General features: G+C 48.5%; 1 protein-coding gene across 4 annotated transcripts in view; it reads left to right on the top strand.

The window, feature by feature from the left end:
* The window catches only part of BANK1 (B cell scaffold protein with ankyrin repeats 1), a 293,349-nt gene that overhangs the window by 239,430 nt on the left and 40,208 nt on the right, over nt 1–13,711 (top strand). For all 4 annotated transcript variants that reach the window (XM_050944423.1, XM_050944421.1, XM_050944422.1 and 1 more), the window contains one exon: nt 4,529–4,795. In XM_050944423.1, the coding sequence (XP_050800380.1) occupies nt 4,529–4,795 (267 nt within the window). The remainder of the gene's footprint in view (nt 1–4,528; nt 4,796–13,711) is intronic.

The following is a 13,711-nucleotide window of genomic DNA, read 5'->3' as shown; positions in this document are numbered from 1 at the left end:
TAGACTCATAGACTTTAAGGTCAGAAGGGACCATTATGATCATCTAGTCTGACCTCCTGCACAATGCAGGCCACAGAATCTCACGCAGCCACTCCTGTAACAAACCCCTAACCTATGTCTGAGTTATAGATCAATCTTCTCACGCCCCCAAGATATATTTTTGCTAGCAACAACATATGTAGATTCATATCTGTCATACAGCATGGTGTGATGAAGAAAGCATATGGGCATGCTGTGAACATAGCCTTTCTCCTCTCTCAGTGGTGCTGCAAGGGCACCCGCCCTCAGGCTTCCAGCTCCCCAGCTCTTGCCTTTCTGGGTGGAGATCCCCATCTCTCTCTCTTCTGATTGGGTTGTTTCCAGACTGCACAGTTCCTTGCTTTCACAGTGCATTTCGCAGCACTGACAGGTTGCCCAAGGGCACCTGCTGACTGTCTCTTTAAACAGTCTACTTACCATAGGGTAAGTAACTGTTCTTTATTTTTTTTTTTGAATAAGGACTTCAGGATTTTGTTCAGTATGAATTAAACTCTGGCAATTCTACATTATGTCTAGTTATTGTATAATACATTTACTGGTGATTGCGCAATAATGTTAGCAGCCATTTTAAGTTTGGCCTAGCTCCTTTCCACTGCCTAGACTGCCTCTCAGCTCTAATCCTCTGGTTTTACAGATTTCCTACTTCCTAGATACTTCCTTCACAATTTACACTGCGTAGTCTCCCCACCCCACTCTACTCTACTGTATAGTCTTTGCTATCTAATCTGTCCCCATCTTCATAGACTGTCAGGGTTGGGAGGGACCTCAGGAGATTATCTAGTCCAAGCCCCTGCTCAACACAGGACTAATCCCCAACTAAATCCCCAAATGGCCCCCTCAAGGGTTAAACTCACAAGCCTGGGTACAGCAGGCCAATGCGCAAAACACTGAGCTGTCCCTCCCCGCTATTCATGTCTGAGTGGCTATGTGTTTTATAGCTTGCTATTCTGCAGGATGTGGGTGTTTTAGTTTTTGGCTTTTTTGTTTCAGTGGGATTTCCTCCAGTCCTCTAAGGTGAAAGAAAAAGCGAGTTTCATGCAGGATGCTACAAGTTTATATGTATATATTAAAAAGTAAAGATTACAAATGATAAGCACATCTACTTACCATGAAGTGATGAACTGCCACCATGACCCCCAAATGCCCCTTACTTCTCTTGCGATACCCCTTTTCTCAGTAGCTACACACATGAGAGGGGTAGGCTTGGAATAAAGAATTTCTCGGTATAAATTTGGATTAACCTGCATAACTCATGTGTGGCTACATCATGCATTAGTAATGCTTCCATCTCTGTCTCATGCCTATTAAACATAAATATGGACCTGAACAAATAGATAGATATGGACATACAGCGCACAGACAGTTAACAACCTAGGGTTAATATAAGGTTTCTCTGAAACAATTCCTATATGAATCCTTCATTTAAAATGTGTTTTCATGAAGTATTAACTTTGGTTTCATCGTTAAAGCTTTCTGGGGAAGGGGGAAAGGAAAATAACATATGAGGATCTTCTCTAAATTAGGATGATAGTTTCTTTTCAAAGAGAAACTGTAATGAGTCATCACTACACATTTTTAGAGCCTTTTACTGCAGGTATTGCTCAGGAATAGATAAAAGGCATTTTAGTGCTCAGCCCTTTTTCAGAGAGAGGGTTTTTTTTTGCTGATGGCATAAGAGTGCCCCCTATTGGAGTTCCGAGAATGAAAGTGTCCACTGAGACAGAAACATGGAAACAGACTATCTATTTCTCACATTAAGTATAGAATATTGCAGACTTTTTATCTACCACAAGTAGATGCTTTACAATATATTTTTATAAATAAGAAACCCAGAGTACACAGTAGATGATAATAATGTAGCCAGTTTACATGAACATAGTATCACTTTTAAAACTTACTCACTTGATGGAGTCCCCAAGACACACAAAATGTTTCTCACTCTAATCAGCAGCGGAAAGGTTTTAAGCATTAAGAGACATACACAGGGGATCACAACAACATAAAGGGAATCCCAATTCACTACCAAAGCCTACTAGGGGATTTTCTGTTTGTTTGGGGACAGTAGGTAGACAGCAGTAGGCAAATGTAAACATTTGTTATTTCAGTGGCCTCAGAATCACTCATTAATAAATTGTGCTAAGTATGTCTGTGACATCTGTCCAAGTGTTTTTAAAACCACTGATTTAAAAATGAAAAGTCTACCAACTGCTGTTTTTAATATCACTTTCTCTACACAAGCTTCTAATATATTGCTGTCTAAAAAATGAAATCTGGGATATTACTAATTCTGCCTACAGCTTTTTAAATAGAAAGTGAAAGCTAAAAATGAATGCAATGGGCAGCCAGAAAACACAATATATGGAATATGGGGAAGGTGGAAGGTGGAAGCAGAGGCTCAGGAAACTTTTTTTTTTTTTTCACAAAATGAATTACAAAAGATGATATACAATGGAACTGTATGTCCTGAGCTGTAAAAGTACATCCAGGGACCCTTTCACCAGAGCTGTCCCTTGGGTATGGCGAATCAGGGCAACTGCCCAGGGCCCCATGCTTTGGGGAGCCCCACGCTTCGAGAAAATCATGAGGAGCGGGCGGGGAGATGAGACGAGAGACAGGTGGGTGAGCAGGGTGAGGAGACGAGCAGCAAGTAGGCGAGGGGGGCAAAAAGGGTCCCTCCTACCAGAACCTTCCCCCCCCAGCGCCTCCTGCTCCCCAGCGGGCCCCACTGAGCAGCGCCTCCACCTCCCTCTCAGTACCTACCACTAACCGTGGATCAGAAGTTTAGCTGCTTTCACAGTGTCAGGAGACGCTGGGGAGTGCAGCACACTTGGGGGAGGGGGCAGAACTGGGCGGGGAAGAGGCAGGGTAGGGGTGGAAAGAGGCAGGATGGTGGTAGGGATGGGATCTGGGGAGGGCACCCCCTTAGGGATGGCCTTGACTTTCGTGGTTTATAGTATAGTACTACAGTACATCTTGGTCAAAGTCAAAAAACAGGTAGTGTTGCAGGATAGTTGTCCCATTAAAGGAAACTGAGCTTGGCTCTCCTGTTCCAGTCCAAGTGGATGATGATGAGGGCAGGACAGCACCTGAGGACTATAAAGGTATGTCTACACTGCAATTAAAAACATGCAGCTGTCCCGTTCCAGCTGACACAGGCGTGTGGGGGTTGGGCTGCAGGGCTGTTTTATTGCAATGCATACTTCTGGGCTCAGGCTGCAGCCCAGGGTCTGGGACTCTCCCTCTTCATAGGGTCATAGAGCCTGGGAATCAGCTTGAGCCCGGACGTCTACACTTCAGTGAAACAGCATACAAGCCCAAGTCAGCTGGCACAAGCCAGCCATGGTTGTCTAATTGCAGTGTTGCCATACCCAATAAGGTCTTGTGAGCAAGAGACCAGGAGAGTCAGAGGAGACTGAAAGGGCAGGGGATAAGAGCTGCCAGAGACAGAAGGCAGTTTCTGGAAGAAGGCTGAAGACAGGAGAGCAGCCAGAAGGTTTTGCTGGCTGACAGGTCTTAACCCAGAGAGCATGGGCTGGAGAAGGCTGAAGGTGACAGCAGAAGAGGGAGATGCCTGCTGGCTCTAAGCCAGAGAGATGGAGCCAATGGCCATAGGGGGCTGAAGGAAAGGGGAGCAGTGAGGGGACTTATCCACTGATGTCTCTTTGCTGGAGAGCTGGACCCTGAGGAACAGTGGGGAGTGAAGGCATGGGGAGTGAGGGGTGCTCCCAGCAGAGAGGCTGTGGGAGCTCCCACTGGGAAGAAGAGGATTGCATCCATGAAGGAAGGGCTGGACTCTCCGGGCAGAGGGATGGAGATGTGGCAAAAGACACTGGCGTTTGGTGAGAACAAAGCTGGATTTTTTAAGGACTAATTTCACTGGGATGACATGCTGTGGGACATTTGTGTTATGTTTTGTTAATAAATGTTGATGGACTTGAGAACATGGTTGCATGGATTTGCTGGGGATCCAGGAAGGAAACTGAGGTGAGGAACCAGATGCAGGGCTGCCCCTAAGCCAGGAGGGGGCACCTGGGAAGAGGCTTCATGTCTACAGAAGGCATGTGGGAGACAAAAGCTAAAATTTTCAAATATTGATAGGTAAAGTTAGACTATCAAGGTTGTATTTTGGCATATAAGTGAATTGATTTTCAAAAGTGCTGAGAACCCCACAGCTGCCATTTATTTTGCTTTACTGTTAAGGATAAGAAACCTTTTATATTCAGTGGAAGCTGCTAGGTGCTCAGTATTTTTTAAAATAAGGCCATTTATTTAGTTACCTCATTCTTGGCTCCCAGTCTCAAAAAGTTTAGCAAAAACTATGAAGAAGAAATAAGAATGCAGTGCTTCCCCTAGAAGCCATCTGTATGGGCTTTAATAGGAGCTGTGGGAAATCAGGCCACTTTTATTTAGGTGCCTAAATTGAAAATCTTGGCATCAGAATGCAGCTTTTTGGAGTCTAAAGATTGAAAACAACTTGTCTATGTTGCAGCAAGGAAATGGGAAGAAGACAAAAAGGAAAGAGACGAGACTTCTGGTCATCTGGAAGTATACGGTGGAGAAGAGGATAAATCTGAGGACGATGAAGAGGATCCGTATACTTTTGCCGACTTGGATGACAGTGTGTATGATATGATACTGGCCTCTGATGAGGAGAAAAGAAAACAACACGGATCCTTTATTATAAACCGGCCACCAGCACCTGCCCCTCGTCCCTTGAGTTCCGCTAAGGAAGAGAACACTCCCTACATAGTACAAGGTAAGTTTTGTTTAAAGATATTTACTGACAGATAAGTGTTGCTCCGGGTAAAGTTGTCTGTTGTAAATGATGAATATTAATTTTCTAAAGATTATCTTCTACTTGAGGCTGAGGTCCTTTGCTTATTAGTAAACTTGAATCAACCTATTCTCTCTTTGAAACAAACTGAAAAAGTGTCCAAGATGTTGCTAATTTCAATTTTGCATCTAATAGGATGCTACTTAAAAAAAAAAAACTAATCAATATTACTTAAGGTAGTAACTCAATATGATGGAAGATGAAAAATTACTAGACCAAATACTCAACTGGTGTAAATCAGTGGAGCTACACCAGTTTACCCCACCTCAGGATCTGGCCCATTCTGTTCATTGTGTCCTTCAAGCAGTTAACAAGGGGTGCAATGTATTGCCCAAGTAACAATATGAAAAAAAAGCTTTCCTTTCTCCAACCCCAGCTTCAGAACTTTCTTTACTGTGGTTCTTCCCTTAAATCCCATTTAGAGTTACATTTTGAGACCTATTGTTTAGCCAGCTTTTAACCCATTTAATGTATGCCCAGTTAATTTTTAATCTAAATGTTGTACAATGCCAAATGAAACACCTTACAGAAATCTATGTATATACACTCTTGCCTTTATCAACACAACTTTTAAATCATCAATAAAAGACATCTTTAGTTTGACAGGACCTATTCTCTAGAAGCCCGTGCTGATTGGTATTAATTACATTATACTCCTTTAATTCTTTATTAATCAAAAGTCCTGTATCAGCTGCTCCATTGCCTAGGATTGATGTCAGAGTGACAGGCCTATAATTACCCAGGTCATCCTGTTTACCCTTTTTAAATATTGGTACAACATTAGCTTTCTTCCTGTCTTCTGGAACTTCCCCAGTGCTCTAAGCGTAATTGAAAATCAACAATAACAGTTCAGCAAGTTCCTCAGTGAGCTTCTTTAAAACTCTTGGAGGCAAGTTATCCAAACTTGCTGATTTAAAATTCATTCCATTCTTCTTTCATCTTTCACAAATCATCAGTAAACCGTGTTGAACTCAGGGGAAGATGTGGAGAAGAGCGTTTAGGAACTGATGTTTCAGTATCTGTGATTAAACATTTCTGTATCCGGAGCGCACACAGCATTTCCTTTCCTAGCAATCTTATTGTGGCATTAAATTAGCATTTTGAAATAAAGTATCTTAAAGGTTTTTGTGTGCACAAATTGTCATTTTGATAGTTAATGAGTGAACCTCAAAGATATAGAAGCTCATTTTGGTAGGAATAATTACACATAAATTAGGATGTGTATCTGAACTTTATCAAAGTGATCTCATAGACTCATAGACTTTAAGGTCAGAAGGGACCATTATGATCATCTAGTCTGACCTCCTGCATAATGCAGGCCATACAATCTCACCCATCCACTTCTATAACAAACCCCTAACCTATGCCTGGGTTACTGAAGTTCTCAAATTGTGGTTTGAAGACCTCAAGCTGCAGAGAATCCTCCAGCAAGTGACCTGTGCCCCATGCTGCACAGGAAGGCAAAAAACCTCCAGGGCCTCTGCCAATCTGCCCTGGAGGAAAATTTCTTCCCGACCTCAAATATGGCGATCAGTTAAATCCTGAGCATGTGGGCAAAACTCACCAGCCAGCACCCAGGAAAGAATTCTCTGTAGTAACTCAGATCCCACCCCATCTAACATCCCATCCCAGATCACTGGGCATACTAACCTGCTGATAATTTGGCAATTGATCTTTGATTAATTGCCAAAATTAGGCTATCCCATCATACCATCCCCTCCATAAACTTATCAAGCTTAGTCTTAAAGCCAGATATGTCTCTTGCCCCCACTACTCCCCTTGGAAGGCTGTTCTAGAACTTCACTCCTCTAATGATTAGAAACCTTCGTCTAATTTCAAGTCTAAACTTCTTAGTATCCAGTTTATATCCATTTGTTCTTGTGTCCACATTGGTACTAAGCTTAAATAATTCCTCTCCCTCCCTAATATTAATCCCTCTGATATATTTATAAAGAGCCATCATATCCCCCCTCAACCTTCTTTAGGTTAGGCTAAACAAGCCAAGCTCTTTGAGTCTCCTTTCATAAGACAGGTTTTCCATTCTTCGGATCATCCTAGTAGCCCGTCTCTGAACCTGTTCCTGAAATTTCTGCTTCTGAAAAATTAGGTTGGAAATCTTATGGGAGCAAGCATTCTGGTGAGATGTCTAGTACTTCCTGCTTTTGTTCTGTCAGAAATACTGTGAAAACAGTGTTTCCTTTTCTCTTTGAATTACCTGAAAAAGAAAAAAAGATCAGTGAAAAAGTTATCCTGATTTATTTTTTTAATTAAACAAAAATCATACCAAGTTCAGTTTGAGCTTTGAGCCAAAGTTTGGGCAGGTTCTTAATTTATCCAAATCAGTTCATCCATCTCTAACAATTACAGAAGACATTATTTCACAATTGAAAAGCTCCTTTCTTCAGTTCAGTTTTATGTAAATAAGGGTGATTCTGAAATATAAAATGGAGTTTAAACTACAGTGACGGGATGGAAATGAAAGAGAAAATGTATACAGTAGCGTGATTGGTGTTTGGCTGGGATAGGGCTAAAACTGTGTCTCAAAAAAACAGAGTTACCTCAGGTGTCTCTACTCATTACAGACAAAGCCAAATATGGTTGAATGTAGCTGGGCTCATTGGAGACCAGTTAAATTATGGGGCTGGCCATAAAAAGAGAGAGAGGTTGTTAAGAAGTGTTTTGTCAAATGTGCTGGAAGTTTAGTTTGTTTTGTTTGGGATTTATGATTTGATTATTAATACACAGACATTTTAATTTTACTATGGGTAGTTTGGCATATTGTATTTTGCTGGCCTTTAAGTGTTCGTCTCCTAACATTTCCACAGAAATCTTAAGTGCTGTATAAAGAATAGCCATTTTGCTACACTGAATATTCTGCGTCTGTACCACATTTGCCAAAAGGATCTTTTCTTTTACAGAGCTATTACTAATGGTTGTTGGTATCATCAGCATAAGCTATTTCCCTCTAGGTTTCTCAGAATTTAGCTAGATGTAAAAGAATTGCACTAATTTCTTAGAAAGTCATCACTTAATTAGAAAACTAATTTTCTTCCATCTTGTATTCTCTGAGAGGGGACTTGGAAGATAAGACTCGTGTGGTATGTTTAATTTAAATTCCTCATTCTCTTTATTAAGGACATAACCTTGCATTTATCCAATAATGGCAAGAAAACCATAACAAATGTCATGCCTTTCTTAAAGGCAAGGCTGGTAGCACCAACTCTTATTAAGGTTATCTAACACTTTCCATTATAGGACTCTGATTCCAGTTTTTTTAAAAATCAAGCCAAAATGGTTCAGCTGTTTTGGAAAATGAGAATAGGGGAAAACACATTGTTTTGCCTGTGTTGAAAGAGAGTTCTTTGAAGTGCTACAGTGCCCCTATGCTGTGGAGTAGGGACTGACTGACCGGCGTCCAGTCAGTGAAGAGAAGGAATTCTGATTCATCCTATTCAAATGTAGAGGGGACAAAAACTGGATCTTTAGGAAGGGAAAGGAGTAGTTTGGGACTCAGAGTCTTGTGAGCCTGGGACTGGAGGAGGGGGAGAAATTGTGGCTGTGAATTGGAAGGGGGAGAACTGGGACTGGCTGAGCAAGGAGAATGCAACTGGGAGCCATGTGGGGAACAACTGCTATCAGTTGCTCCACTAGCTATGTAAACATCCGCTGTTGAGGTTCGCCCCTCTCTGGGGGTGGCTGGGAGCCAGGCCACCTCACTACACGAGTCCAGTGCACTGGTGAATTAGCCTGGTGGTCTGGAAATGGCCAGGAGCTCAGCCCCTCAGGCAGGGGCTGAGCCAATAGTCTCGTCTTGGAGGCCCAGGCCCTAGGTCAGGGCGGGGCAACAAACAATAGTTCAGGGCTCAGACCCTCAGGCAGGGGCTGAGCAAACAGTTCAGTAAATTTAAGCCCAGGCTGTAGGTCAGGGTGGGGCAGCAAACAGTAGTTCAGGGCTCAGACCCTCAGGCAGGGGCTGAGCAAACAGTTCAGTAAGTTAAGAAGCCCAGGCTCCTGGGCCTGAGCCTTGGGGCGAGGGGGAGACTGCCACCCATGAGTAGGGTGGCAGGGGGCACGCAGGCCCGTCCAGTCCTCTGCGTCCCAGCCCAGGGCCCTAACAGCGGCAGGCAGCCTGCTGCTGTGTCAGTGGGGATCCTGGCCGCAACACACTGACATTGGCTCTGGGTGTGTTGCAGCCAGACTAGGGTCGGCTGCCCTGGGCTACTTCCAACCTCCCTCTCTACCGGTACCTGTGTCTCAGTGGCCTCTTCCACAGCATCCCACACCATGGGCTCCTCGGGATACTGAGCGAGGGGTAAACTGGGCAGCTCCTCAGGGTCCCTTTGTACCGGTCAGCTTAGGGGCTCTTCCAGCATCTGGTCAGCGTCCAGTCTCCGCAGGTATGGCCAGTCCTCGGGCTGGTCGCAGGCGGCAGGAGTCTCCCCAGCGGGAGCTAGGGCCTCAGCGTCTGGCCTCTCCAGCAGCCAGGCAGCTTCTGAGCCCTGAGGCTGGGCTTTTATACTTCCTGCCCTGCGCCGTGACCTCTGAGGGGCTGGCACAGGCTCCAGGGAATCCGCCCACTTTGGCATCTGTAAGGGCTTGTCCCTCTGTGGGGCAGCTGGGAGCCAGGCTGCCTCACTACACACACCCCCACTCAAGTCTGGCTCCTATTCAGCGGGGCCAGACCCTTCCATGCCTCCGAAGCGGGACAGAAAGTCCGCATTAGCGTGGTTCTTCCCGGCCCTATGGCGAACCGTAAAGGCGTAGGGCTGTAACGCCAGGCACCACCGCTGTAGTCTCATATTATGATCCTTCATTTGGGCCAGTCATTGGAGTGTGGCCTGGTCGGTGACCAATGTGAATGGTCTGAGGAGATAACGCAATGCATCACAACCCCATTTCACTGCGAGGGCTTCCTTTTCCACTACTGCATAGTTCTTCTCCCGGGGGAACAGCTTCTGGCTGATATAAACAACCAGATGTTCTTCCCCGTCCACCTCTTGGGAGAGGACAGCCCCGAGTCCTACCTCCAAGGCGTCTGTCTGGAGGATGAACACCTGGTCAAAATCGGGGCTACATAGGACCGGTTCACGGCAGAGGCTTGCCTTGAGTGTCTGGAATGCGTTATCACACTCTCAGGTCCAAACTACTTGCCGCGAGCTGTCCTTGGTCAACAGTCCAGTCAAGGGGGCTGCAATCGCCGCAAATTGGGGGATGAACTACCGATAATATCCAGCCCTGGGTGGGTGACGGGGCTTGCTCCCATGTCTCCCTCATTAGGTCCAATAGGCCCTGTGGGCGACGACCGTACAGTAGTTCAAAGGGGGAAAATTTTGTAGATGACTGGGGAACCTCCCGAACCGCCAGGAGCAGAGGTGGAAGTAACTGGTCCCATCGGCAAAGATCTTCTTGGGGAAACTTGCATAGCATGTCCTTAAGGATCCGGTTAAACCGTTCAACCAACCCGTCGGTCTGGGGATGGTAGACCGATGTACATAGTTGCTTGATCCCCAGAAGCTCACACACCTGCTGTAACAGCCGAGAAGTAAAATTGTTGCCCTGGTCCGTGAGAGTCTCCCGGGGCAGGCCTACATGGGCGAAGACCTTCACGGGCTCACCTGCGATGGTGCGGGCCATGATGTTTCGGAGGGGGATTGCCTCGGGGAACTGGGTAGCATAATCCACCATGACCAATATATACTGAAACCTGGCAATGCTTTTGGGGAGAGGCCCCACCAGGTCCATGGCCACACACTCGAAGGGGGTTTCGATCAAGGGCATGGGGACCAGGGACACTTTGGGAGTCTGGGCAGGAGCAGCCAACTGGCAGTCTGGGCAGGACTTACAGTAGTTCCTCACCTCCTGATGTGTGCCCGGCCAGAAGAAGCGCATCAATATCCAGGACAGAGTCCTCTCGTGGCCCAGGTGTCCAGCCGCCGGGACGTCGTGGGCTAGTTTCATGACGGCTCGCCAATGGTATTGGGGCACGAGGAGTTGGGTCTGGGACTCTCCCGTGCGAGGGTCCCTCTCAACCCGATAAAGGCACTTCTGCCGCAGTTCAAAGTGTGGCCACTGGGCCGTCCGGTGTGGATCAATGACATGCCATCGACAGTGGCCAACTGCTCGTACGCTTGCTTGAGTGTGGTATCGGCCCTTTGATCATGGCAAAAGTCAGTGTGAAGCGAGGGCTCCCCAACAGCTTCCGAGGGAGAGTCCTCCAATTCTCCCGTCGGTTCGGTAGGGTTGGCGGCTTTCCCTTTCTCTTCCCCAGTCTCGAGGGGTCTCCTTCCAAGACTGGTGTGACCCTCGGGTGTCCCCTGGTGTTGCAGCGAAGGACTTCTGGGAACTCTGGCCAGTCCCGCCCCAGGATCACTGGGTATGCAAGATGCGGGGCTAGACCCACCACCATCAGTCGGGTGACCCCATCTACTGTTAGCTGGGCTCGAGTAATGGGGTAGGGCTGTTTGTCCCCGTAGATACAGTGCAGCCGGATCATCCTCAGGTGGGCGTCGGCCTGAGGGCTTAAGTTTTGGCGGATCAGCATCTGGCCGCAGCCTGAATCAATGAGGGCCACCGTTGGGTAACCCTCAACAACCACTGGCACTGTAATCTTGGCGGCTTGTGGATGTTGAGCACGGGCTTCCCCTGAGCAGACCTGGCCAAAGTTGTACTCCATCGCTGTGCAGTCCCGTTGTAAATGGCCATACTCCCTGCAGGAAAAACAGGGCCCAAGGTTCGCCCATCCTAGCCGTGGATGTGTTCCTGCGGCTCCCCGTGGAGGGCTCCGGTTGATCCCTCGAGCAACTGGAGAAGGTGCTGGAGCTTGTCACCCTGGGGTCTCCGCAGGACAGGTTCGGGGCTCCGGACCCTGAGAGGAAACTCGTGAGTCAATCCGGGCAGGCGCCCCCCTCCTCTCTGGGTTAGGGTGCCCCACCCCGGGTGGAGCTGCTCAAATAGTCGGACCCGCCGGTGCCTCAGCAACTAGAAAGTCCTCCATCAGGGTGATGGCGGCGTCTAGCGTTGCAGGGTGATGGCGGAGGACCCAGGCCCTTCCTCGCGGTGGGAGTATGCGGATGAACTGTTCCAGCACGATTTGTTCGGTGAGCTCCTCCGGAGTTTGTCTTTCGGGCTGCAGCCACCGCTTGCACGCCTCCTTTAGCTGCATCCGGGGCCAGGCCCCTGTGGGGTAGGCCAGGCTCCGAAACCGCTGCCGGAAGGTTTCCAGACTCACGTCCAGGGCATCTAAAATTGCCGCCTTTGCTTGACTGTAGTCCCATGCCGCATCCATGGACAGGTCTCGATAGACCGTCTGAGCAGTCCCAGTCAGGTACAGGGTCAGGAGGGTAGCCCATTGGTCTGGGGCTCAACCAGCTATGACTGCCATCCATTCAAACATTACGAGAAAGGCTTCTGGGTCGTTGTTGGGGCTCATCTTCGTTAGCCGGATAGGCGGGGCATTGCCGGGTGGTCACGGGGGCCCCACTGGCTGGGGCTCAACGGGACGGGGCAACAATGTCACCAACTGCTGCAGGCATTGTTGCTGGTGGTCCCGGTTCTGGCGTCCCAGTTCCAGGATCAGCTTCTGCTGTTGCGTCCCAAGCTGCTGGACCAGTTGCTGCTGTTGCTGCTGCTGCTGCTGGAGCTGGGCGGCAGCCTGCTGCTGCTGAAGCTGGGCTGCCTGCTGCTGCTGTTGGTTCTCTATCAAATTTTTAATAAGCTTGTCCATGTCCATGGCTGCCTCGGACAAGTCTCCTCAGATCCCTCCTCACAGGGATCAGGGTTTGGGATGGAGGCTCCCGACTTCCAGTACCACATGTAAATGTCCACTGTTGAGGTTCGCCCCTCTCTGGGGGCGGCTGGGAGCCAGGCCACCTCACTGCATGAGTCCAGTGCACTGGTGAATTAGCCTGGTGGTCAGGAAATGGCCAGGAGCTCAGGCCCTCAGGCAGGGGCTGAGCCAATAGCCTCGTCTTGGAGGCCCAGGCCCTAGGTCGGGGCAGGGCAACAAACAGTAGTTCAGGGCTCAGACCCTCAGGCAGGGGCTGAGCAAACAGTTCAGTAAATTAAGCCCAGGCTCTAGGTCAGGACGGGGCAACAAACAGTAGTTCAGGGATCAGACCTTCAGGCAGGGGCTGAGCAAACAGTTCAGTAGTTAAGCCCAGGCCCTAAATCAGGGCGGGGCAGCAAACAGTAGGTCAGGGCTCAGACCCTCAGGCAGGGGCTGAGCAAACAGTTCAGTAAGTTAAGAAGCCCAGGCTCCTGGGCCTGAGCCTTGGGGCTAGGGGGAGACTGCCACCTGTGAGTAGGGTGGCAGGGGGCACGCAGGCCCGTCCAGTCCTCTGCATCCCAGCCCAGAGCCCTAATAGCGGCAGGCAGCCTGCTGCTGTGTCAGTGGGGATCCTGGCTGCAACACACTGACATTGGCTCTGGGTGTGCTGCAGCCAGACTAGGGTCGGCTGCCCTGGGCTACCTCTACCGGTACCTGTGTCTCAGCGGCCTCTTCCACAGCATCCCACACCATGGGCTCCTCGGGATACTGAGCGAGGGGTAAACTGGGCAGCTCCTCAGGGTCCCTTTGTACCGGTCGGCTTAGGGGCTCTTCCAGCATCTGGTCAGCATCCAGTCTCCGCAGGTATGGCCAGTCCTTGGGTTGGTCGCAGGCGGCAGGAGTCTCCCCAGCGGGAGCTAGGGCCTCAGCGTCTGGCCTCTCCAGCAGCCAGGCAGCTTCTGAGCCCTGAGGCTGGGCTTTTATACTTCCTGCCCTGCGCCGTGACCTCTGAGGGGCGGGCGCAGGCTCCAGGGAATCCACCCACTTTGGCGTCCGTAAGGGCTCATCCCTCT

Source organism: Gopherus flavomarginatus, chromosome 3, assembly GCF_025201925.1.
Source record: "Gopherus flavomarginatus isolate rGopFla2 chromosome 3, rGopFla2.mat.asm, whole genome shotgun sequence".
NCBI classification, from domain to species: domain Eukaryota; kingdom Metazoa; phylum Chordata; order Testudines; family Testudinidae; genus Gopherus; species Gopherus flavomarginatus.
The sequence above is the reverse complement of the archived record's forward strand: the minus strand, read 5'-3'. Positions and strand labels throughout refer to the sequence as shown.